The 26289-nt window shown below is 40.6% G+C and overlaps 2 protein-coding genes across 2 annotated transcripts in view; both read left to right on the top strand.

Moving 5' to 3' along the window:
- Positions 1–6083: 6083 nt before the first annotated feature.
- Positions 6084–7497, top strand: LOC146672174 (E3 SUMO-protein ligase ZBED1-like). The gene is made up of 3 exons (XM_085405299.1): positions 6084–6411; positions 6709–6859; positions 6965–7497. The coding sequence occupies exons 1-3, from the start codon at positions 6107–6109 to the stop codon at positions 7409–7411; spliced, it is 903 nt and encodes a 300-aa protein (XP_085261425.1). The 5' UTR covers positions 6084–6106; the 3' UTR covers positions 7412–7497.
- A 1059-nt stretch (positions 7498–8556) lies between these two features.
- sstr3a (somatostatin receptor 3a) overlaps positions 8557–26289 on the top strand; it is a 46481-nt gene continuing 28748 nt past the window's right edge. Inside the window, exon 1 of the mRNA XM_085404694.1 lies at positions 8557–8737. The gene's annotated coding sequence lies outside the window, so the exon portion shown is untranslated. The remainder of the gene's footprint in view (positions 8738–26289) is intronic.

Here is a 26289-nt window from a genome sequence, read left to right as displayed (position 1 = left end):
TTTGTCTGTCTGTATCTGGAAGTCCCACAGGATCTTAGCTAGGCCACTCAGCACAGATGTTTCTGTATACTATGCCGGCCAGTTGGTTATAACGTCCCATGTATACCCTGTCTGCTAGCATCTTGCAACCTCCTGTTATGTGCTGAAATGTGTCAGGGACATAGCCTGCACCTGAAGATATAAATTACTAACAGATAGGTGTGTTGTTAATGGTTTAAATAAAAATGTAAATCATATAGTTCAGTTTGGTCTCATTGCCATGGTGGCAAAGAATACTGTTTAATCATCAGCGCTGTCCATCCAAACTCATCCCTCTTCACTGTGAACTGTTCATTTTGTGAAGGGCCTTTTTGTAACCCAAACCACTATATTTGCCTAAATCTAACCAAGCAAAAAACCAGTGACTCAACACGTAGAATTCAAATCAAGTAACAAAAGGTCCAAACAGGAAGTAAACCATGGTCTCCTGGCTAACAGTTATCCCTCCAGTCTTCTGATGTGGACTTTCTAGGTCTCTAAAATTGATTTGTTATTTTTTTGGCATCTATCATTGCCACAGCTGGTCCGTCAAGGAACCGATTCCCACAACGCGCCTTGTGTGTAATTGTGAAATGCAGGGAGAAGGTGACAGAATAGCATTACATGACATAGACATCCAATAAAAAATTTCTATAATTTATATCAAACATTACAAACTGAAAGTCTTGCTGGCAAAAAGCCCATTTTCTTTCTTTCTTTCTTTTAGACAAAGCCAGCTTCTGATTGAAACCTGACATTTCGGGGATAAACCACAGAGGACAGCAAAGAAGCACTGTCATCAAACGCAAAAAGCGATTCTTCTTCTTCATAAAGCATTTTCAGCAGTGACAAAAATGCACAGAGAAAGAGGCGTTTATTTCTTTTCTCTCCTTTGCGGCATCGTTATGACTCTTGCAGCTGCAGTATAGTCAACACTCGACAGATTTTCCATTCCCTGTGTGATCTGAAATGAGAAGCTGAGTTGAGAGATTGGCCCTTTGAAACGTTTGTTGCAGAGAACATGCTCGTGTAGCTGAATAGACCTGGAAAAACAGGTTACTTCACTTCATGGAAACTAGATCTTACAGACAGACTTGTCCCAGAGTTTATGTGCATTTGCTGGTAAATGAAAAACTCGATACATGGCTGAGCAGTTTTCCAGGGAAGATGTGCATCGGGAAAAGCAAAGACAAGATGCCTTATCTGTCCATTGATGCTTGACCACTAAAAAAGGACAATGTGACTAACATGAAAAGCATGAAATTGTGCCTTTTCCTGACATATACAGACATGCACACACACCAAAAACATATATTTTTGTGCGTTGGCTGTACATTATGATAAACCTACCAGGCATATGATATTAATATGTGCAGCGTAGTGTTTGCATCACAGTGATTCTGTATCAAAACAGGCCTGAGCTCCGCCAGAATCACTACAGCTCATTAAGTGTGATTAAAATCTAACATCTCACTGTCTGTAATTTTAAAGGATCGGCATTTGAATTTAGGCAGATCAATTAGCAGAAACAGGATACAGGATTCATAATTATGTTTTCATTTGTATAGGGTCACCTGTGATTATGAATAGCTGGTTTCTGTCAGACTGGAATGAGCCCTGCATGTCTACAAAGTGAGCAGATCATCTTTCAGTCTGCAGTGCTGCTCCACCATGTTTCTGACTCTGAGGGTGCTCAACCTCTAACTTTGTACTTAATTTTGTCACCTTGTGACAAATTTCCATCTCCCTGTGTGTATTTTTTTGACCTATTTTCAGACATTTTGTGTTTATTTTCCATCTCTCTCGTAGTTTTGTATCACTTTGTAGTCATTTTAAATCTCTTAGATGTTAGCAGTCTCTTTTAAAATATTGTATTTGTGGCTATTGTGAGTCTATTTTTTTATTTGCATTCCATCTGTTTTTACTTCTTTGTGTTTGCTTTACCTCTGTTTATATATATTTTTGCTTTCAGTATGTTTTACTGGTTTATCTGAATGTTTTTGATAGCTTAACAGTCATTGCATCACCCTTAACCACATGGACTGTTTCTCTGTATGCAGTCAAAGCCTGCTTAAATGGGATTGGTTAATTGTGCATAATCATATTCAGATATCTGTTAGTAGAGATTTCATCTTATCACTAAAGGTGCAATAATTTCTCTCACACACTGATTCATCTCTGCTTCCACAAGGACAGAAACCGCCAAGCTTTCATACCTCATGCAGTAAATCTTCACAGTGCAAAATCTGTGTCTTCCAGAGAAAATCTGTCCTCTTATGGCAACAGCGCCTTTCTGAACCCTCACAGCACATTTGTATTTCACTGAACTGTGAGTGTTCTACTTATTATTAAGCTGTTTTGTTATGTTCTTACCTTAGTTTTTAGTTGCTGTCACAAAGAAAGTATCAGCTTTTGAAGTGAATAATGTTGTGCTCTTGTTTTACTTATTTTGGGGTGAGGTTTTCTTTTTGTAGTTTTCGTATTTTTTTGTTGATCTTCTGTCAGTTTTTGTAGATTTTTTTGGGTGATTTTTCAGTACTTGTAGCTGGTTTGTGTGTCTGTTTGGTTGACTTTTGTTTCTGATTTAAAAAAAACAACAACTTTACATTGGAACGAAAAAAGGACAAACATAAGGACGAGATGTGATGACAAAACAGTAACAAGAAAAATGTATAAACATTGAAGTGTGTGTGTGTGTGTTTTGAATATTTTTGTGTTGAATGTGTGAGAAAATGCTGTGAAACTGTTAATTCTGTCCAAAACCAACTGTCATGGCGAGCGGAGTGAGCCGTGTGGAGATGATAAATGGTAAAGCGCATTTGTATAGCGCTTTACTCAGTCCCTAATGACCCCAAAGCGCTTTACACTACATTCAGTCATTCACCCATACATTCACACACTGGCAACGGCAAGCTACATTGTAGCCACAGCTGCCCTGGGGCGCACTGACAGAGGCGAGGCTGCCGGACACTGGCGCCACCGGGCCCTCTGACCACCACCAGTATGGCAAACGTGGGGTTAGTATCATGCCCAAGGATATTTGGCATGCAGCCAGGAGGCAACCTGGGATTGAACCACCGATCTTCTGATTAGTGGCTGACCTGCTCTGCCACCTGAGCTACAGCCACCCATGATAAAGGAGGATCCAATTGCAGGCACTTGTAAAGTTGTGAAAGTGGTTTATTGAATACACAGCACAGGGAAAAAATGGCAAACTAAACTATACTAAACTACAGAGCACGAACCTGAACGAGAACAAGCAGAGGAGAATGAAGCTGGACAGCAGGGAGAACACACAGGTGCGACATGGTGGATACACAGACAGACCAGCAACTACAATAACAGAAGACACGACTTAAATACACACAAAGAAACACAGGGAGATTACACACAGGTGGTGGACACAGCTGGGAGCAATTAACGAGACGAGACAAGAGGTAAAACTGAACACATTCACAAGAGACGCAGACCTTCACAATAAAACAGGAAACAAGACCTCACTACACAAAGACGCAGACTTGACACTGAGAGACAGACTGAATATAACACATGGAACCTAAATGCTAAACATGAGACACAAATCCTGAAACACATATAAACAGAAACATGGAACTCTAATAATAATAATCTATCATCATCATAATCATCACCACCACCACCAGTATACAGGAATAATCCATTATTCAAAGCCAAAACATAACAACTCCAAAATGCTGGGTCGAACCGCAACTGTACATCACGATGGGTTTAAATCAACCAATCAAGGTAAAAGTGATGTGCAGACTTTCAGCTTTAGATCAAAAGGTTGACTGACCAGCAGTTTTGTGGCCAGGTGAGACCTGTGAGGGAGGCCATTATTAGAAGTAACCTATCACAGAGACAGCAAAAATCTTCAGGAGTGGCCAAATCAACAATCTGGTACATTTAGAAAAGAGCCTTAAAGACCACAGAAGACAATTTAAATTGATGGTGACAGAATTATTTCCATGGTTAAGAAAAACAGCATGACAGCATCCAATCAAGTCAAGAACACTTGAGGGAGTCGGGGTGTCATTGTCAAAGTCTTCAATGAAGAAAAACCTTTAATGGAAATAACAGAGATCAGGGTGAAAACCACTACTTACACTCAAGTCCAGAAGGGTCGGGTTAGACTTTACTAGAAAACATCTAATCCAAGATTTGATTAGACTGTACCAGGCATAAAGAGAACTAATGTGGGAAGCAGCTCATGATCTGCATGAACTGTTAATCATGGTGGAGGCAATGTTACGATATGGCCATGTACGGCTGCCAGATGAACTACACCACTAACGTTTACTGACTGCTGATAAAAGAAATGCAATAAACTCTGACGTGTACTCTCTGCTTGGATTCATCCAAATTCTGCAAAACATCATAGTGTAAATGGATAATGACCCAAACCACACTGCAAAAGCAATCCTGGAGTTTCGTAAGGCAAAGAATTTGGATATTCTTCAGCAGCCAAGTCAGTCACCTGATCTGAACCCAGCAGAGCAGCTCTTCACTTCATAAATGCAAATCTAAACACAGAAACATCCACAAACAAGCAGCAACTGAAGGTGGCTGTAGTAAAGGCCTGACAGAGCATTTCAAGTCCATGGATTCCACACTTCAGGCAATTAGTGACCGCAAAGGATTTCCATACAAGTATTAAGGACACTCCTCATTATAAAATTATATTAGTTTGTCTAATTCATTTTAAGAACCTGTATAAACATTGCTGCAATTCCTGAAGAGTTAATATTGTGGTTTTATGAAGCCCCTTGAACTAAAGTGGAAAGTCTGCACTTCATTTACATATGGGTTGTTGGAGTTAAAAGCTTTTATGCTGTACAAAAGTAAACGACAAATGTCTTTGTCCAACCAATTCTGAACCCAACTGAAGGCTATTTATCATTTTGTTAGATTCTGATTAGGGGTGGGTTTAAAAAATCGATTCATCGATTAAAATCGATTCTAACTGGAATAAAACGATATCGATTCATTAAATCCGGAAATCGATTTTTTTTTATACATATGTAGTTTGCCGCGTATGAAACTTGCAAGCGGTTAACATGAGGAAGTCACGCGAGAGTTAAGTGACCTGGACGCATGAACCATCATGGCTACTCCCGGGAATGTGCCACCGAGCCTAAAGGCAGATGTCTGGCAACACTTTGGATTTAAGAACTGTGAAGACAGTGAAGAGCCGGACAAAAGCAAAGCCGTATGTAAGATGTGCAAAATGGAGGTAAAGCACTGTGGAAATACCACAAATCTCAGAAATCATTTAACGAGGCATCATCCAGATATCCCGCTAGCAAAAACGGCCGACACCAAGCAACGCTCACTCGAAAAGGCATTTGCAATGAAGTTGGCATCCACTTCTCCACGTGCCCAAAAAATAACCCAGTCTGTGGCAACTTTCATATGTAAAGATATACGTCCGTACAGCGTTGTTGAAAATGATGGCTTCCAAAACCTCATTAATACGCTAGAACCACGCTATGTTTTACCATCACGCAAACATTTGAGTGAAGTGGTAATCCCAAACATGTATGAAAAAGTGAAACACGATGTTACAGCCTCACTCAAGTCAGCAGAGAGAGTCGCTATAACCTGTGACAGCTGGACATCCAGAGCAACAGATAACTACCTGACTATCACCTCACACCATATCGACCAGGAGTGGAGACTCGTGTCTCATGTCTTACAGACAAGAACCACCGAAGCAAGCCACACAGCAGCTAATTTATCTGAAATTATGTTCAAAGCAATCGAAGAATGGGAGCTTACAAACAAAAATCCAGTCATCGTAACTGACAATGCTGCAAATATGGTGCGAGCTGTAGAAATAACGGGCTGGTTGCACATTGGTTGTTTTGCCCACACACTCAATTTAGCTTCACAAGCAGGACTGAAAGTTCCAGCTGTTGCTCAGCTGCTTGGCCGAGTGAGACGCATAGCATCCTTTTTTCATCGCAGCACTGTTGCAAGTCGCAAGCTTAAAGAGAAGCAAAAGATACTGAATCTACCTGCCCATAAGCTGGTGACTGATGGGGTGACCAGATGGAACAGCACATTGGAGATGCTGGAACGCTTCCTAGAGCAACAACCAGCAATCTCTGCAGCTCTACTCTCACCTGAAGTGAGGAGAAGTGACAGTAATCTCTGTAGTCTTACAGAGGCTGACGTAACTGATGGAGAAGATATAGTGAAAGCTTTGAAGCCGCTGAAAGCAGCCACACTGGTTATGTCTGAAGAAAAGTCCCCGACCCTTTCCATCATTGCACCTCTGCATGCACAGCTGCTGGAGAAGATGATCAGTGTCTCTCATGACTCCTCACTGATTAAAGACCTCAAGACTGCTGTATACGACAACTTGAAGTCAAGGTATGTTTATGAATTGTGTGTATATGCCATGAATGAGTGTAACTGTATGGATGCATGTATTACATGAAAATTCTTATTATAGTGAAAAAATCTATATATTATAAAAATGTTAGTTAAGCCCTCTTGTCTAGTAATAGGCCTTTTGATTTTATATCTATCTATCTATAGATGTTTATATATAAATTATGGAAACAAAGTCGTATATTAATGTTTCTGATCTTGCATGAGTGTATGTAACCATGCACATGTATATCCAACATAATAAACTGAGTTAAATGTGCAAAATCTCTTTTCAAGATATGTGGCCCTAAAGGACAAGCTCTACATTGCATCAGCATTAGATCCTCGCTTTAAGGCCCTGCCATTCTTGTCCAAAGAGACCTGTAACAACACATTCTCTCAGTTGGTGTTGGAAGCAGCAGGTTTGGAGAACGTGGACACAGCTATTGTGAGTTACAGAAACAAAAACAAAAAATTATTGGTTTTTTTGCACTACTCGAGTTAGAATATAAATAGTAATTTCTTTATTAATTAAGTTTTCATTTTTCTACAGCGACAGTCTGATGGTGACACATCTGAGGAAACTGTCCCTGACATCTCTCTTGGTGGTGTTGATGAAGTGGATTATGCCCCTCCAATTAAGAGGTCAAAGGACTCTGCATTAATTTTTCTCCTTGGGCCAGCCTACTCAACAAAAACCACAGCACCACAGAAAACACCAACTCAGAAGGCAAAGGAAGAAGTGAATCGATACAGGGACGTTGAGCCTGTTGCACTTTCTGAGGATCCTTTGATCTGGTGGAGGGACCATGAAAGGGAGTATCCTCTCTTGGCTCTACAAGCAAAGCAGTATCTTTCCATACCTGGGACCAGTGTTCCTTCTGAACGAGTGTTTTCAACTGCTGGTGACATTGTTACCGCACAAAGGAGCTGCCTGACTCCACAACATGTAGACCAGCTTCTCTTCTTGCAGAAAAACCTTACAGTCTCAAAGAAGTGAGAGGGTAGTTATAAATAAGGCTAAATTGCATTAGTTTCACAGAGGTTTTACAATACTGTTCAATATGTTTTCATTTTTTGAAGTATTTTAAAAGGCAGTTTTTCATTTTCTGATCGGTCAGTTTCTGTCAGTTCACTTGTACATGCTGTGTTATACTGTGTGTCTCCAAAACACAATAGTGGATTTCAGAAAAGCTGTGTGAGACACTAACAGCAAAACTATTTCTCTGAGGTTTTACTGATGTTTACAAAAGATGTGTTCTATTTGCACTGGATCCCTGATCCACTTGAAATGTATGTATGAAAAAATATATATACTAATGTTAATTAAAAATTACATTATTTAACTGCTTTAGTATCTGTTCTTAATTTTGAAATTTATGTAATTCATTCACAAGGCTTAGAGGGTTCTTTTGACAGTACATATACAAGGTGAATTATCATAATTTTATATATATTATGGTTCATATAATAATATTTCGGACTGATTCAAAATCGAATCGAATCGAATTGAATCGAATCGTGGATCGAATCGATTCTAGAAATCAGTGACGATTCCCAGCCCTAATTCTGATGTTCATTCCTCTGGATTTTTGTAATTTTAATCTTTTTACTCTTTTTGATTTTGATTTCTTAAATCCGCTTTTCTGTTTTCCATCATTCTGTATAGTTTTGTGTTGTACTTGTCATTTCTTATGGCTTTTTCCTGCCTTCTTTTATGTTCTTTGTGATATTTTGGGGGATGATAAGACATATCTCCCGTTATGTCATCTTTTCTGTAAGGTCCTCAATTTTCAGAGTGCAGGCTGACTGTTATTTAGAGTAGAGGGAGGTACTTATATGCCCGACTGGCAGCTTTCTAGCTAAAGTGTTTAATTTAAAGTATCATAGACCACACCTGCTCTTTTTAATGGTTCTTTAGGCTTTGAAATGATACCTGCGCTACTACAGTCACATTCACAGAGTGTGCACACACGGGAACGACACACACACGCACACACCAAAGGATTTTAACACCTCCTATTTGACTGTGTGCGGCAGCAGAGCTGTTACCTAGTTACAAGCTAGAGACCGTGCGACCTGCGCTGTTCATAATGTTGCGGTGGGGACTCTGAATGCATCAGTCTGTCCGGAGCAGACGGAGGGAGAAGTGAGAAGGAGGCGGACGGAGGAGCGCAGCGGGCTGCTTCTCTGCTGGAGATGCCACTGGAACTCATCCCGACGGAGGCAAAGTGCAGCGGCTCTTCTCGCGTTGTTTCACCGATAAATCCAGCAAAGCCCCGGTAAAAGTCTGGTTCTGAAGGTGCGGAGAAGTCTCAGCTTTAAGGTAAGTTTGGGTATCTGTTGTAAACCTGACCGGTTCATACTAATGGATGTTTGCTGTGAATGAGTGCGGACAGCTGATGATGATCTGTTAGCTCACCTGTACATTCAGATGATTTATGGTTAACGAGAGTTTTCCGTTAAATGCTTTTAAATAACCCTTACAGACATGTTTAGGAAGTTCTGAATGAATTAAAATTAAAGGCACAAATTCTTCACACAACAAACTGCACGCTTTTTAATATTTAGACCATTTTTTCACTGCAATAAATGCCAAATCAGCAACTTTAAAGATTCTACTACAGTCGGAAACCTTTCAGCTACAGCAGCCATAGGCAGATTGTGAGACAAAAGCACCCCCTCCGTACACACATGTAAAAGGTACCCACCCCACTGAGAAGGCTGACCCCCCCTCCCCCCCTCCCCAGACTGAATGAGTCACGGAATGATTGTGAAGGCTGTGGCCATTTTCTTCTTCCTCTGCTGGTTTTAGTTTTCTTTGGATTGTGTGTCTCTTTTAGAAATTTTTGCATCTCTTTAATTGTATTTTTGAGCTGTTTGTGAGTTATTTTTGCCTTCTTTGATGATTCTATAATGATTTTTTGTGGTATTTCTAGTCACATGCTTGTGGTCAGTTTTTGTTTGTGTGGTTCTTATTTTGTTTTTAGTGTTTTTGTTAATCTTTTTTAAAATTAATTTTGGTGATGCTTTTAGTAGTTTTATTTGTTTTTGTGGCCAGTTTCTTTGATCCTGCAGTTGTTAATTCTTTTAGTCTCTTTCTGTGCTCTCTCTGATAGTTTTATTTTTTTCTGTAGTTTAGGTCATTAGTTTTTTCCCCCCTGTGGTTTATTTTGTATTTTTAGCTATTCTGAGTTTTTGTGTGTAGTCTTTTTGTGCATCTTTGTGTCTTTTGTGCACTCGAAGGACTTTATGCAGTAAAGCTTCATTTAAACCTAATTTAAGCTTAGCCTACGCAGCTGGCTCTCACCACTGCCAACAGCATCCAGTGAAAAAGTCCTTTTTAAAAAAATGGTTTGATCAGGATGTATTTCAATATTGCAGGGGAGATGGAAGAACTACTTGTGAGCGATGTATTACTTCACAAATACCTTGCATATTTAAGCTTATTTGGTATCATGAAAAGAAAAAAAAGATTAAAATCTCTGTATCTTACAGCGATTCTTGTTTAAAAAGGGATTCTGTGCTTTTCTGAGGTAGTTCACATTCAGTGCAAACTGCTCCTCACTGTCAAATATAAGTGAGAGGCATCTATATTTGACAATGAAATGAGGCAGAAACATAATGAGTTACTTCTTTTAGGCACTAGTAGCATATTTAGTCCAAAATTCCCAATATTTTACATTTTCTGTTATGGTCTTATACTAAAGGTCATTTTCTACATCTAGTTTATCTCATTGAGAGTCCAGTCGTCACCTGTTGGGAGCATTTGGCTGCAGCCATTTCCATGCAATGGTCTTCTCTCCTGCAGGCAAATGCATTTTAATGAGCTACTCATTCTGTTTCCTGGGTTTATCCATGATTTTGCACAGGTACTGTGTAACAAAAGGGCAGTCGGCTTCTGAATCCTTCAGGCAGCTTTAGTGACTTCGTTCAAAGGCACTTTGTTAGGAAACGCAGATGAGATTCTCATAACAGCCGCATCTCTTTGCTTGCTCTGTACTCTCATTTACATACATATATTTTAGTCCTGCAGCTTGTGTGTATTTCTGATTAACCGGCCAGTTATTTATGCTTTTGTTCAGCTAAAAAATAGATTAAAAATACATTACAATATGCATTTCTATAGTTTAAGGGCAAACACAGATGTTTTTAATATAATGGAAGAACAAGGAAAACGAAAGCTAATATTGCATTTAAGAACTTTTTAGCATTTTTGGATAAAAAAAAATCAATAAAGAAAAGATTGTAACTACTTATCTACCCATCTAGTTATACTCACCATCATCTATGTTCCTGTGTGGTTACTGCTTTTAGAAGAACTCTACATAACACAATAACCAAACTCTAAATACAGTACATACTCTAAATAACTAAATACAGACCTTAGACCTTGATGTAAACAAGCAAAAAATATACAATTTCTCCTTTTTTAAAATCTTTACAATCCAGTCATTTTACTGTGTTTCACTCATTTTAGTAAATACAATTAACTGCTATTAAAAATTATTATAAACAAGCTTAACAAAAACACCCTGTTTCATTTTGTTTCAGCCACATTTTGGGATTTTAGACCTAAATATGGAGCTCTCATTTATGATACTGGTATCTTTGGTGAGATCATTATCAGAGCGGTATCTCAGTGAAGTGAAGTTTGAGTGTTTGACAAGACGTTTGGGAGAAAACACTTTCCTTTTTCTCCTGTAAAAAAAAGGAAAAAGAAGTTCCCTACTGTGTTTATGACAGTCTGAGTGTGATTACCAGCCAACTTGATTTCCACCATTTATTGTGAAAGAGTAGAAAACGCATCACGTCTCCATCATGTGAAACCACTCAAGATGTAAAATGCTCGATCTTTTCCTGGTATTTGATTTTTTTCTTTTGCTTTGCATTTCAAATCTAAAGGAGTCAAACACTCATTTTATTGAAAATGTGATCCTTGAAGTTAATTGAGATGCATTTGCAAAATAATAGCAAACTGATGCCATCATCTGCCCACAAATGAGTCAAACACACACACACAGAGTCACCACAGGTGGGTAGCTAACAAGCACAATCCACAGCCTCATTTCAGGCAGAATTGCCTTTTAAGAGGAGAGTAAATTATCTCTGGTAACATTATGATATCTCACTACATTTAAACAGATTGTGGTGGGTTTTCTTTCCCCTTTCTTGTAGAGATGTACAGATAAAATATTTAACATTGCTGGTTTACTCCAGTCATGAAAAAAGGTTGTCATGGTTATGCACCTTTTAAATAAAAGTTCAGTCATGAAGAAATATAGTATATTTTTAATGAAATGAGCATATTTTAAAATAAACTCTTTACATAAGAAATTATAGTTGGACTGACTCTTCCAGGCCCCCTTCCACCTGCTCCCCACTCTCACTACAGGTCAACATGGCATCTGTCAGTCACTCTCCCCAGAGACTTCTGTCTGACCTCATCTGTCAACCTGTCCATTGCAACAAGAAGGGGCTCAGAGCTGATACTTGATGTTATCCCCCCCACCTTGAACCCATCTGTCACTCCTACCACCTACCTCACCATTGTCTCTATGCATACATGTCCTTCACCACCCTCACATACTTCTCTGCCACTCCAGACTTCCTCATGCAGCACCACAGTTCCTCATTTGACACCTTATCATATACTTTCTCTGGATCCTCAAAAACACAATGAAGCTCCTTCCGAAATTCTCATAAGGAGAACCTCTCTCCTTCAACAACTCTTTCCCATATCCCCATGGTATAGCTCATCAGCTTTATTCCTCTGTAGTTACTACAGCTCTGCACTTCAACCCTGTTCTTAAACATCAGTACCATTACACTGATTGTTGTGGACTTTTTGATTTCAGTGGTTAAAAAGTCCACTGTCTTCTCTCCTAGACATCTCCATACGTTCACAGCTATGTCATCTGGACAATCCACCTTTCATTGGATGTATGTTCATCCACTCCAGCCCTCACGTCCTCCTTACTTATTGTTTGCACTTCCTGGTTCACTATCTTCATTCATCCTCCTCTGACTCTTATTCTCTACAATCAGCTCCTCAACGTTCTCCACCTTGTCAGCACACTTTCTTCAGTTGTTAGTACATTTCCATCTCAATCCTTGATCATCCTAACCTACTGCACATCCTTTCCGGTTCGATGTGTCTGCCTAATGAATTGATTCAAGTCCTTTTCTCCTTCCTTAGTGTCCAGCTTAAATACAGTTTGGTTCATAAATATTTGGACAGAGGCCATTTTTTTCTAATTTTGGTTCTTTACATTACCAAAATTAATTTTAAATGAAAATTCTGGGTTTCTTCCTTTTTAATCCTCTGCCAGGCCTTTAATTCAGCGGCTTTCATTTGCTGTATGTTTTGGGTCATTGTTCATCTGTAGTATGAAACATGCCCAATCAGTTTGACTGCATCTAGCTGGATTTGAGCAGACATTGAATCTTTGAACAGTTCTGAAGTTATCCGGTTGCTTCTGTCCTGTGTCTCATCATCAATAAACACTAGTGTCTCTGTACCACTGGCAGCAATGTACTTCCAAGCCATCACACTGCTCCGCCATGTTTCACTGATGATGTGGTGTGCTTTGGATCGTGAGCTGTTCCACACCTTCTCCAGACTTTTTGTTGCCATCATTCTGGTAGAGGTTGATCTTGGTTTCATCTTTCCAAAGAATGGTTTTCCAGAATTGTGCTGGCGTTTTTAGATTTTTAGAAGTCCAATCTAGCTTTTCTATTCTTGGGGCTTATGAGTGACTTGCAGCATGCAGTGAACCCTCCATATTTACATGCAGGCTTCTCTTTATGGTAGACTTGAATATTGATATACCTACACTACATCCTGGAGAGTGATGTTCACTTGGTTGGCCGTTGTGAAGGAGTTCATTATCATAGAAATGATTCTGCGATCATCCACCACTGTTGTCTTTTGTGGACTTCCAGGTCTTTTTGCATTCCTGAGTTCACCAGTGGTTTCTTTCTTTCTCAAGATGTACCAAACTGTAAATTTTGCCAATCCAACTATTGTAGCCTTTCTTGGATGGATTTTCTTTCTTTCTGTTATTTTCAGCTTAAAGATGACTTGTTTCATCCTGCATGGAGAGCTTTGACTGCATGTCGAGTGTTCACAGCAAAATCTTCCAAATGCAAGCACCACACCTGAAATCAAATCCAGGCCTTTTATCTGCATCATTGATAATGAGCCTATAGTCTACCCATGTTCCTCCTTCTTGAGAGATCTGCTATGTTAGCTTAAACAAGTTAAATAGATTTGTCAACCAATCAGTAAAACACTCAGCTGATCATCAGTCTCTTAAATAAGCAAACAAACTGCACTTGATCAAAATTCAGGCTTTCATATTGCATCCTTCCAGTTAATCCATGTGACTGCAAATCGAAACACGAGTCCAAGTTTTTAAATTGCCTCGAAATTTATGTAAAGAAGTACAAGTCTGGAAGCGGCTTTGATCATGTAGCTGAAAGATGCGAAAAACAAAATGTTTTTTTTTTCCTTCAGCTTCTGAGATTGACATCTAAAGCCAGAATTGGATCTCAGGCTGCGAGTTTATTAAGTTCGTCTGACTCCCCGAGCCCTTAGGAGAAGCCTTCATAACCCCTCTCTTAGGCTTCAGAAAGGCGGCGGCAGCAGCACCCTTAGGGTATCAGACTTCCTACTGAGTTCTAAGGAAAGGAGGTACAAATAAAGATGTTAAATATTCATGTTGAGCCACGAGTCCCTGATTTATTCAAGTAATGTTGATTTCGTTCTGAACATTGGCAGAAAAAGATTGCCAACACTTCTGATCCTCAGCTTTAAGCCCACACATGAACTTTATGAACAACATCACTTTTTTCCCCATATGTTGACCAACGCGTCCCACACAGTTGTATAAGGTCACACTTGTAGACAAAAAAAAGAAGAACAAAAAGAACAAAAAGAAGAAAAAAACATGTTTTAGTGACATATGTAGTTGGTTTTACAGGGCCGATAAATCGTTTTTTTTTTTTTAAATAGCAGTAGTTATATTTATAAGACTGTACATACTTTGTCTGTTCTTAAAATACACTGAAACTCTTTGAATGGCAGATCTACTTTGACAAAGTTTCAGAGCTGTGAGTAGTAATGGACTTTTTTCATATTTTATGGACAAGATTATTTTCAGTTTAAATTAAAAAATAACTGGAAGATTAAATAAAAAAATGGGATCGAATTGTCAGATTCATTCCCTCCCCAGACGGCCACTCACATCCTGGGCCATCTGACCTCAGGAAATCACATGATAGGGTGGGGCCAGGTTTCACAATGAGCTCACCCGAAACCCTGGCTGATTAGGACCCACACCTGCTTTCACACCTTGGCTCATGGGATTAGGTAGAGGATCATCAGGGGGTCCTTTGTCCCTCTTTGGGGGGGAAACTCCCACAGGGTTTAAATCTGAGACTCCCCACCAATTGGACCCTTAGAACTGAAGAAGCTTCTCGGATGAGACGTGAAACGTCTTCAAGCGACTAAAAGAAGTCCAGACGCTTTTCTTTCCAAGTTCCTTAGACTATGATGACCTGGATGACTGAGAACCTTCACAGACATTCATTCCCGATGTTTGCTGGATTTTGCCAGGGCAGGCAGCAGCAGAGGAATGCGAAAGGTGATTTCAGTTTTGGTGGTGGTCTCGGGAATTTGTCTCCGTGGATGATTTGGTCCTGTTGTCTTCATTAACCAATGACCTCTATTTCGCTCAGGGGCGTAATAGTCTGAATGGTGAGTGGAAAGGATGACAGAGTGTTTGGTGAGAAGTGGGTGGATCATTCCATGTTATTCCTGATTTAGACTTCTACGAAATCAACGTCGTAATTTACGATATAACCTTTTTTATGTTTTAAGAGTGTATGGTTATGTGGAAGGTTACTGTTAAGTAACCTTCCACATAACCATGGCTGTGTGCGGACAGGGATAGGACCCAAGGTGCAGACTCCAGAGACAAACTTAATCCAAAACAGCTTTAATGCTGAACGCAAACATAACATAACTGGAAAAAACTCAAAATAAACTAACACCGGTGGACTGGCAAAACACACAGCAAAATAAACGGTAGATCGCGACACTGACATAGAGAAACACAGGGCTTAAGTACACAGAGGGAGCAATCAGGGAATGGGTAACAGGAGGGAAACACAGCTGGGGCAAATCAGAACTGACGAGACAAAAGGAAGCGTAAACTGAACACACTGAGATAAGACAGAGACCTTCAAAGTAAAACAGGAAACACATAACACAGACTCACATGCAGGCACTACAGAGGGAACAGAGACGTGGGACCAGGGCAGACACAAACACTGACTGAACACGGGGATATAGGAACTAAGGATACACAGAGACGCGAACTAGACAAGGGGATACAGGTGATAGGGGAGACAGAGCAACTAAAGAAGACAGAGACATAAACCATAAGACAGAACTCAAAGAAACCAAAGACTAAAAAGTATAAATAATATAATAAACTCAAATACCCTGGGTCAACGACCCAGGCATCCTAACAGTTACAGCATAGTGTTAAAAGGATTTCCAGTTATGCTGTAAGTTACGATGTGGATTTCACACAGAAGTGTAAATCACGCTTTAAGCCTAGTATATGGTTACCACATTGGTTGTTGTGAACAGCAACAGAGATGTCCATTTATACAAGCAATTAAGGTGCACTGAACAGTCTTCTCCAGAATTGTCTGTGGTCTGTATTTGTATAGCGCTTTACTTGGTCCTTAGGACCCCAAAGCGCTTTACACTATACACAATCATCCACCCATTCACACATTGGTGATGGCAAGCTACATGTAGCCACAGCCACCCTGGGGCGCACTGACAGAGGCGAGGCTGCTGGACACTGGCGCCACCGGGCCCTCTGACCACCACCAGTAGGCATCGGGTGAAGTGTCTTGCCCAAGGACACAACGACCGAGACTGTCGGAGCTCGAACTGGCAACCTTCCGATTACAAGACGAACGCCCAACTCTTGAGCCACGATCGCCCCATGATAGGCACTGGTATTGCAGGTCAGAAAAAAGAACTCAGGATCAGTGCTGGTTTACGATTAGAGGTCGTTAAAACAAGAAGCAGACTTATGGCTCACACCAATGTTAATGGGGGCAACAAGAAGCATGCGCCTAAACAGGCAGTCAGCAGTGCCTCAAACGGAGGAGTTCAAGGATCTTGGAGTCTTGTTCTTGAGTGGGGGGAGAGTGGGGACCGAGAAAGGGATCAGTGTAGTGTCTGCAGTGATGCAGATATTGTACAGGTCTTTTGCAGGGATTTGATTATGACAGCTGATCTGCATCCTTACACTCATCCATGGCAACGAAGAGTGGGTAGTGACTATGAGAAAATATCACAGAAACAAGCAGAGGATTGAGCATCCTCTGAATGGTGTCTGAGAAAATCAGAATCAGAATCATCGATAACTGTTTACCATATACATGAGGAGTTGACAGTATAGATATATCACCAGTATCAGTATCATTATCACTCTCAAAGGCTGAACCAGATGAGGGGGTTCAGGCCAGGGCATGAGGAGAGTGAGTTGGAAAGGTTGGTGGTCCCCTTGAATTGCTGGAGGTAGTGGCTGGGGGAGAGGGAGGTCTGGGCATGTTTACTAACAATAGCTCCACTGCACTCTTACCTGATACTGATAGAAAATGGATGGATGGCTTGATTGATCAATTATTGGATTGAGAATGTAAATACTATAATCAGCCTAACCAAAACTGCTAAATCCCCGATGTTCTAAAATGCGCCAGCTCTTCACCAAATCTTGGTATCTCAAAACAACGCTGACCTTTAAACAAAACAGAATATTTTCTTTATTTTTCAGCCCGAAGGTTCCCGCGTATTCTTCACCTTCCAGATGTTATTAGATTGAATGAGTCATTATGATTGCACAAAAACCACAGCATAGCCACAGAATCCCTGAAGACACTAAAGGCCCTACTAGTGCCTTCTCTGGTCTTAAGAGGAAACTGAACTGCTTTTGTAACTGTAATAAGGAACAATAAGAGAAAATGCAAATACATATTTGCATGTAATTTCAGCCGGTATTGCTTTGTCTCTAAAGTTTGACATTTTACAAAAATATGCTTCCTTGCTCTCTTATTGAGACTCAGCGCTCCCTGAAGTGGTATCGATCTGTCTGTTTTTCCTCTGCAGATTCTCTGAAGGCCACATCACGCATTTTGAAAGAAAAGCGAGCCCTTTCAACAAAAGAAAAGCATTTGTGACACTTCTGATCTTCTGAAATGGTGCTCATGATGCTTCTATTGTGACACACTGTGTGAGATTGAATACTACAGTTGTGAAGTAAATGGACAGTGAAATGAAATGAACTGCCTCTACATGGCTTTGCTGTGTGGCTGCACAATTCAAATATAGTGTTACTTTGTGTCTAATGGGAATTTCTCTACAGCACTGCTATGGTAGAACCATAAAAGAATTGTGGAAATGTCTAAAACTGTTCTCATTTTTGACTAACTATTTAATGCCATCTTTAGTTATTTAGAAATATACATAATAAATGTTCTCCAGAAGTAAGATGCATAAAATTAAACTCACAGTTCAAACTGTGTTTATATACAAAAGCTTAGATGCTTTAGTGGTGTCAGAAATAAAGCTTTGTGTGTACGCATGGCCCTATTTTCTAAATCTCATTCACATTTACATGAGCATGTAATCTTTAAGTAGAGAGAGACAGCTTCATAAGAAAGGTGGACAGAAATGCTTTTCTGATGAAAACATCTTGTGGAATATTTAGCTGCCAATAACATTTTCCTGGTACTGTGCAAGGTATGGCTGTTGAGTTTTAATACATATATATACCAAGTAAGATTTGATATTTAAGACACTTTGGAAGCAATCATAAATGTACCTGTAAAAAGTTTCCATAAGAAATGTAACCATAAGAAAAAGCCGGAACAAGATTGTCATATATTTAACAGGATGAAAAATGAATAACAAATAAAGGCCCTCCATTCAGACAAGTGCCTTTTAAATTTAATAGTTTCTTTTGGACTTCTTTCTTCAGAGTGACAATATGAAACATTTGTGTGTGTTTAAAGCAAATGACAAATGTTCCAAGTATATATCACAAGTTTAACCATCCATTTCAACTCCTTATCAGAGTCTGGTTCACAGGGGCAGCACTTTAAGCTAAAATGCCTTCATCTCTATCTCTAAGGCCCCCATCACCAGAGGTGATGACATCAAGGCATTTCCAAGTCAGCTGAGATACAAAATCTCTTCAGTATGTCTGGAGTCTAGAAACACTTCATATAGGAAGCTTAGCAGCAGCTCTACTCTGAGACACCTTGAATGACCAAACTGATGCTTATTTCTCCAGCTTGTATTCCTTTTCTTTTACCCACACGTCATGGGTGAGTGTAGGATTGGTGATTAACAATCAAATTAACAACTTTTCTTTCATGCTTCGGCCTCTCTGGTGTCTAATCAAAAAATCCAAACAACTACTGTTGGTTGCAGTGCATTTCAAACTAACACATTTCTGTAATAATACTGCATCTTTCAGTTACTGCACTACATTCAGTAATTACGTTAGAGTTGCAACTATGTTGTTACTTGTGTTGCAACACAAGTAACAACATAGCTACACGATGGGTACAACTATGTACTTCTGGATGTCGTACAACTATACGATGGGTGGATAAAGAGGAGAAAAAACCTATCATCCATGCCTTTTTCTTCCTGCATACATGCGCTACAATCAGCTGACTCTGGTCCATGTGCAGGAAAGAGGAAAAAGATGGAGTGGTTTACAACTTTTCAGGAATGCCGATATGGACATTTTCTATAGGACAAAAGGGCAAGAGCATATTGGTAACGTGCAAACCACAAAGACCCCAGAGTGACGTTAAAGCCAAACAACAAATACATATTCCACATTGACTAAGGTTTATATTGTTGGTAACCATGTCCAGTGTTGGGAAGGTTACTTTTAAAATGTATTCCATTACAGAATACAGAATACATGCCCCAAAATGTATTCTGTAACGTATTCCGTTACGTTACTCAATGACAGTAACGTATTCTGAATACTTTGGATTACTTAATATATTATCATGCTTTTTACAACAACGTGAATGTACTATTGCTGTGTGATTTATTACTATTACTGAAGGTCCGCGACTCCGAGCTGTAGTAAAGGGACCTCTGACTAATACGGCGGGGTCCCTGTCGGCTCATAGCCGAAAAATAGCTTTACTTTGTTGTGTGGGTCAACTTTTCTTGCGAGAGACAGAGAGAGACGTTGAAAGACTGCTCCAACGGAACTTATTGTTTTCGGAGGAAAACACGAACACGGTGTACAGTCGAGTCTTAATAGCTTACTTACAACTGGGCTCGTCAGGCACTCTTCTTGGCTGAAGTGGTTATTATTATATTTACATGCTTCCAGCTCCCGTTTTTCCTCGATGACAACTCCAACCTTTCCACTCCCCTTTTTCTCTCTCCCTCCTCGCGCTCACAGACCCATAATGTGTATGGCAGTCCATTCTCCCTGCAACACGGACTACACTGGCCATGATGCTACATTCTTTAGAGCTATGCTTGTAGCATTCTGCCTGTTAGCTTAGCACAACAACAACAACGAAAAGGCGCTCTCTCACCCAGGAAACACACAGTCGCAGAGAGAGAGAGAGAGCGTCGCCCTGTAAACATGGCAACCGTATCGCTTCCGCCTGGAACAAAAGAACGTAGCTGTCAAACAAAACCCAAACAGTCCTGACCCGCGACAAAATGAAACAGGAAAGTACCGCAGTGTAATCCATTTATTTCAACAAAGTAACTGTATTCTGAATACCACCTTTTTAAACGGTAACTGTAACGGAATACAGTTACTCATATTTTGTATTTTAAATACGTAACGGCGGTACATGTATTCCGTTACTCCCCAACACTGACCATGTCTCTTTTACACATTCATACAAGCACTTTTTCTATATTGAGTGCTTAATATGCACGCTTAGATGAATTTATAGGGAGCAACTTGGGTTTCATAGCTGGCTTGAACCACCAACTTTCTGATTCCTAGATTACCTGCCCTACCTGTTACAGCTAACCCCACAATGCATTTAAGTTTATGTTATGGAGTAAAGTGAAAATGATTTAATGAGTAGTGTAACCAGTGAATGAGCCTAAATCAAAAAAAAGTGTGCATCTCTGTGATTCAAGCAGTTTCTTGCAAATCTGCACGAGAACACGTTAACGTTACCAGTGAAACCTGTGAAATGTCCAGTATCACAATATCCCATCAACTCTACCCTTAAATCTATTTGAAGTGGGAATACATGTTAAATGCAAAACTGTGGGAATAGTTTCTAACCCGAGAGTCATACATGACTCTGATGGGGGTGGTGGGTGTCGAATATCAGCCGCTGGAGATGAAGCTTTTTATAGACAGGGACGAACCTTGAACCTTTAGCTGCTGTGCTTTTAATGTGCTGTGCAAAGCTTTTGTAATGTTGCTATGGTTACCTCTTGATTAAGTTACCTTTCACATATATTAAAACTGTCATTCAACCCGATGACTCAAATTAGATCTACAGATATGTGATATTAAAGACTCTGTGTTTCTAAATACACCAACATTATGTTACAGGCTATAAAAACAGATATGGTAAATATCTTAATATAGCATCCAGCCTTTGATTATAATACAGTCTTTCTGCACTCTTCCCTACTGGGAAACTGATTGGTTCACTGCTTGGCAAGCTGCTCAAAGGTTCAGTCTTGGCTTTCAAGAGAAAAAAACAAAACAAAACAAAGCAAATACACTCTTTAAACATGTCTTTAACAGTGTCCCTGAGCTGCTGCTCAGACCTGAACCTTTCATGGCTTTGTGGACACTAGAAGGCTCCAGTAGACTAACTTTGAATAAGAGTTTTACACCTTGGCTCCTCATTCACAGACCTTCCATATGCACTTCAGATAAGCAATAGAAAAGTGTTCTTAAAGTAATTGGAGATTTCGTTATACAGCTTTAAACCGTAAACGGTCGGTTCTTCTGTTACCACCAACAATCAGACATGGAGCACTCAGTTGTTGTCAACATTTCAGAGCAGCAGCATGATTTAATTTCATTTTATATAAAGGCTGGTGAAAAGAAGTCACATGCTGAGGAATCAGAGGGAGACTGAAACACTGCAAGGTTGTTCTTTTTCTCCTTTCCTAATAACAGGATCAGTAATCATTACAACAGTAATATTTGTAAAAGTAGCTTCACTGATTACTTGAATGGCAAAAACTGAAGTGCTAATTTCTATGAAAAAGAAGTCTGCCAAACACTAATATGAACGCTGTGGCTCCACTCACCTGCTGTTTAGTTTAGTTTATTTGAGAAATTATATATAATGTTCATAAAGATTACATAGAAAATAAAGGTTTGTGAAAAAAACACCCCTGTAAATAACAATGGCTGACCCGTGCAGCAGCGGAAACAGATACTTTAAAATCTTTTAATTAATTAGAGACTTTTTAAAAAGTGAAATTAAACAGTGATGAATCAAATATTGATTATAGTGATGTAGGTAAAGTGATGGCCCTCTGGATGTAAGTGTGTTTTGGTTAAGGAAGGCATGAAAAAAGTGAAAACTGAAGTCTTAAAAATGTCTTGTGTAATATAAGTTAATCCTTACCACTGGGACCACTGTTACCTTCACCTTCCACATCTTCTCGAGCTCTTCTCTGAGCCCTCGGTACTTCTGCAGCTTCTCGTGTTCCTTCTTCCTGATGTTGCTGTTATTAGGAACCACTACATCTATCACTGGGGTCGTCTTCTTCTGTTTGTCCACCACCACTATGTCCGGTTGGTTAGCCACCACCAGTTTGTCCGTCTGTATCTGGAAGTCCCACAGGATCATAGCTCGGTCACTCTCCACCACCCTTTTTACCTCGGGACTTCCAGGCCATACTCGGCACAGGTGTTTCTGTATACTACTAACTATGGTTATGGCGTTCCATGTAAGCCCTGCCTGCTAGCATCTTGCACCCTTCTGTTATGTGCTGGATTGTCTCAGGGGCATCTTTACACAGCCTGCATCTGAGGTCTTGCCTGATGTGATAGACCCCAGCCTCTATGGATTTTGTGCTCAGAGCCTCTTCCTGGTGCCCGAGGGTGTGCGTCTGGTGGCCGGGCCTTAGTCCATGGGGCCCGGCCGGGCATAGCCCGAAAAGGGGACATGGGCCCATGCTCCCACAGGCCCACCACCCGCAGGAGGCGCCATAGGGGTCGGGTGCATTGTGTGCCGGGCGGCGGCCAGGAGCGGAGGCCCTGGTGGACTGATCCCTGGCTGCCAAGACTGGCAATTGGGACATGGACTTTCACCTACTGTCAGTGGCCAGCTCACACTGGAACGGTTCGCAGCCGAGTGTGAAGCAGCGGGAATGAGGATCAGAACCTCCAAAGCTGAGGCCATGGTTTTCAGCCGGAAAAGGGTGGAGTGCCCACTCCAGGTCGGGGATGAGTTCCTGCCCAAGTGGAGGAGTTCAAGTATCTCGGGGTCTTGTTCGCGAATGATGACGGATTGGTACTACGGCTGCAGTGATGCGGACGCTGCACCGGTCCGTCGTGGTGAAGAGGGAGCTGAGTGTAAAAGCGAAGCTCTCAATTTACCGGTCGATCCACGTCCCTACCCTCACCTATGGCCACGAGCTGTGGGTAGTGACCAAAAGAACGAGATCGCGGATACAAGCGGCGGAAATGAGTTTACTCTGAAGGGTGGCTGGTCTCTCCTTTAGAGATAGGGTGAGAAGTTCAGCCATCCGGGAGGGGCTCAGAGTAGATCCGGGTGAGGTGTTCCGGGCATGTCCCACCGGGAGGAGGCCCCGGGGCAGACCCAGGACACGCTGGAGAGATTATATCTCTCGGCTGGCCTGGGAATGCCTTGGTGTTCCCCCAGATAAGCTGAAGGAGGTGACTGGAGAGAGGGAGGTCTGGGCTTCTCTGCTTAGGCTGCTGCCCCCTCGACCCGGCCTCGGATAAAGCGGATGAAGATGGATGGATGGATGGATGGATTTATTAATAAACAAAATACCAACTGTCTTCATACTCATACAGGGAGTGCAGAATTATTAGGCAAATGAGTATTTTGTCCACATCATCCTCTTCATGCATGTTGTCTTACTCCAAGCTGTATAGGCTCGAAAGCCTACTACCAATTAAGCATATTAGGTGATGTGCATCTCTGTAATGAGAAGGGGTGTGGTCTAATGACATCAACACCCTATATCAGGTGTGCATAATTATTAGGCAAAATGGGTCAAAAGAAGGACTTGACAGGCTCAGAAAAGTCAAAAATAGTGAGATATCTTGCAGAGGGATGCAGCAGTCTCAAAATTGCAAAGCTTCTGAAGCGTGATCATCGAACAATCAAGCGTTTCATTCAAAATAGTCAACAGGGTCGCAAGAAGCGTGTGGAAAAACCAAGGTGCAAAATAACTGCCCATGAACTGAGAAAAGTCAAGCGTGCAGCTGCCAAGATGCCACTTGCCACCGGTTTGGCCATATTTCAGAGCTGCAACATCACTGGAGTGCCCAAAAGCACAAGGTGTGCAATACTCAGAGACATGGCCAAGGTAAGAAAGGCTGAAAGACGACCACCACTGAACAAGACACACAAGCTGAAACGTCAAGACTGGGCCAAGAAATATCTCAAGACTGGTTTTTCTAAGGTTTTATGGACTGATGAAATGAGAGTGAGTCTTGATGGGCCAGATGGATGGGCCCGTGGCTGGATTGGTAAAGGGCAGAGAGCTCCAGTCCGACTCAGACGCCAGCAAGGTGGAGGTGGAGTACTGGTTTGGGCTGGTATCATCAAAGATGAGCTTGTGGGGCCTTTTCGGGTTGAGGATGGAGTCAAGCTCAACTCCCTGTCCTACTGCCAGTTTCTGGAAGACACCTTCTTCAAGCAGTGGTACAGGAAGAAGTCTGCATCCTTCAAGAAAAACATGATTTTCATGCAGGACACGCGTCCAAGTACTCCACAGCGTGGCTGGCAAGAAAGGGTATAAAAGAAGAAAAACTAATGACATGGCCTCCTTGTTCACCTGATCTGAACCCCATTGAGAACCTGTGGTCCATCATCAAATGTGAGATTTACAAGGAGGGAAAACAGTACACCTCTCTGAACAGTGTCTGGGAGGCTGTGGTTGCTGCTGCACGCAATGTTGATGGTGAACAGATCAAAACACTGACAGAATCCATGGATGGCAGGCTTTTGAGTGTCCTTGCAAAGAAAGGTGGCTATATTGGTCGCTGTTTTTTTTTTTTTGCTTTGTTTTTGAATGTCAGAAATGTATATTTGTGAATGTGGAGATGTTATATTGGTGTCACTGGTAAAAATCAATAATTGAAATGGGTATATATTTGTTTTTTGTTAAGTTGCCTAATAATTATGCACAGTAATAGTCACCTGCACACACAGATATCCCCCTAAAATAGCTAAAACTAAAAACAAACTAAAAACTACTTCCAAAAACATTCAGCTTTGATATTAATGAGTTTTTTGGGTTCATTGAGAACATGGTTGTTGTTCAATAATAAAATTATTCCTCAAAAATACAACTTGCCTAATAATTCTGCACTCCCTGTATATACAAAATCAATGTGGTGCTTCCAAATGATGTTTTTTATCCACCATCACACCTACGAATTAGATGTAATAAACCTTTGTCAATTATTCATTTGCATATGTTTTTACCTTCAGTAAATCAGCAATGTAGTGATGTGCGGATCGATACTGAAATATTGATTCCTCCGATACCAATCATTTATGTTCTAGAATCGATTCTCATATTAAAATATCAATATTTTAGTAATTTAGGGTAAATTTGTAGTTTATCATTAACAGGAACACAGTGGAAAGAAACTATATCATTCAGATTGTCTACATTGGAAGGAACTACTTCCTCTTCCGCCTTTCATAGTCATGTGCGAAATACGTCTGTATAAATGTGTCGCAGCCCCTGGCGTGTGCACTCACAACAATGGCTGAGCGTAGACGGAGTCATGTGTGGACGTATTTTACCTCCCCAAGCAGCCGAGACATGGTTTGCGATACATGTGGCAAGAAAGTGAGGTGTTGTGGCAACACCACTGACCTTGTCAAACACCTCAGAGTAAATCATATCACAGAATATGATGAGCTTATGTTGAGGTGAACTGAAGAGGAGGAGTGGGACAGGTGCTGCCAGGGTGAGACAGACGTCTCTCACAGAGTCCTTTAGTGCTGCAGGCAGGCAAGGTGTTCAAAAAGCGCACGACTTCAGTTTTTTTATTTCAATATGATGAATTCTGCATTATTAAGTGATAAGAACAAGTAGTCTGATGTCCTGTGATCATGGTGATTTGAGATACAATAAATAAATAAATAAAATAAATAAGTTAAGTTTTTGTACAAAGTATCGTATCGGATCAGTATCGTCGATACCACCCCGAATTTTACTTGGTATCAGATCGGAAAGGAAATCAGTGGTATCGCACATCACTACAGCAATGTAAATGAAACAAAGGGATAAACTTGGTTTAAAGGGAGACTGTAGACTGTTTTTCAGACTGTGCATGAGCTGAGAGGCAAAGCATGCAAAGAATCCACGTTCTGCTGGAAATGAGCAGAACAAATTCAGTTTAATAAGAGAACAGTGGGTAATGGCTTAAATTAAAGAAGACACTGTTGCCTCTAAAATTTTAAAAATACATTTCTTAATTATCTCAGTTATAAGTAGGACACTATCAGTCATATTTATTTAAAAACATTGGTTTGCTTCATATCTGTTTTTGTTTTAATTGTGAATATTCTAAAATATAAATGATGAAACCCTGT

The sequence above is a fragment of the Rhamphochromis longiceps genome, linkage group LG4 (assembly GCF_057381845.1).
Source record: "Rhamphochromis longiceps isolate RC_006_pf linkage group LG4, R_longiceps_female_GT1.1, whole genome shotgun sequence".
Taxonomy (NCBI): domain Eukaryota; kingdom Metazoa; phylum Chordata; class Actinopteri; order Cichliformes; family Cichlidae; genus Rhamphochromis; species Rhamphochromis longiceps.
The sequence above is the reverse complement of the archived record's forward strand: the minus strand, read 5'-3'. Positions and strand labels throughout refer to the sequence as shown.

What these genes read in the sequence shown, in the direction of transcription:
- LOC146672174 (XM_085405299.1), top strand. Translation starts at nt 6,107, where the DNA reads ATGCTGGAACGCTTCCTAGAGCAACAACCAGCAATCTCTGCAGCTCTA. An exon ending in TACGACAACTTGAAGTCAAG is followed by an intron (nt 6,412 to 6,708) that starts GTATGTTTATGA and finishes TCTCTTTTCAAG; the next exon opens with ATATGTGGCCCTAAAGGACA. An exon ending in AGAACGTGGACACAGCTATT is followed by an intron (nt 6,860 to 6,964) that starts GTGAGTTACAGA and finishes ATTTTTCTACAG; the next exon opens with CGACAGTCTGATGGTGACAC.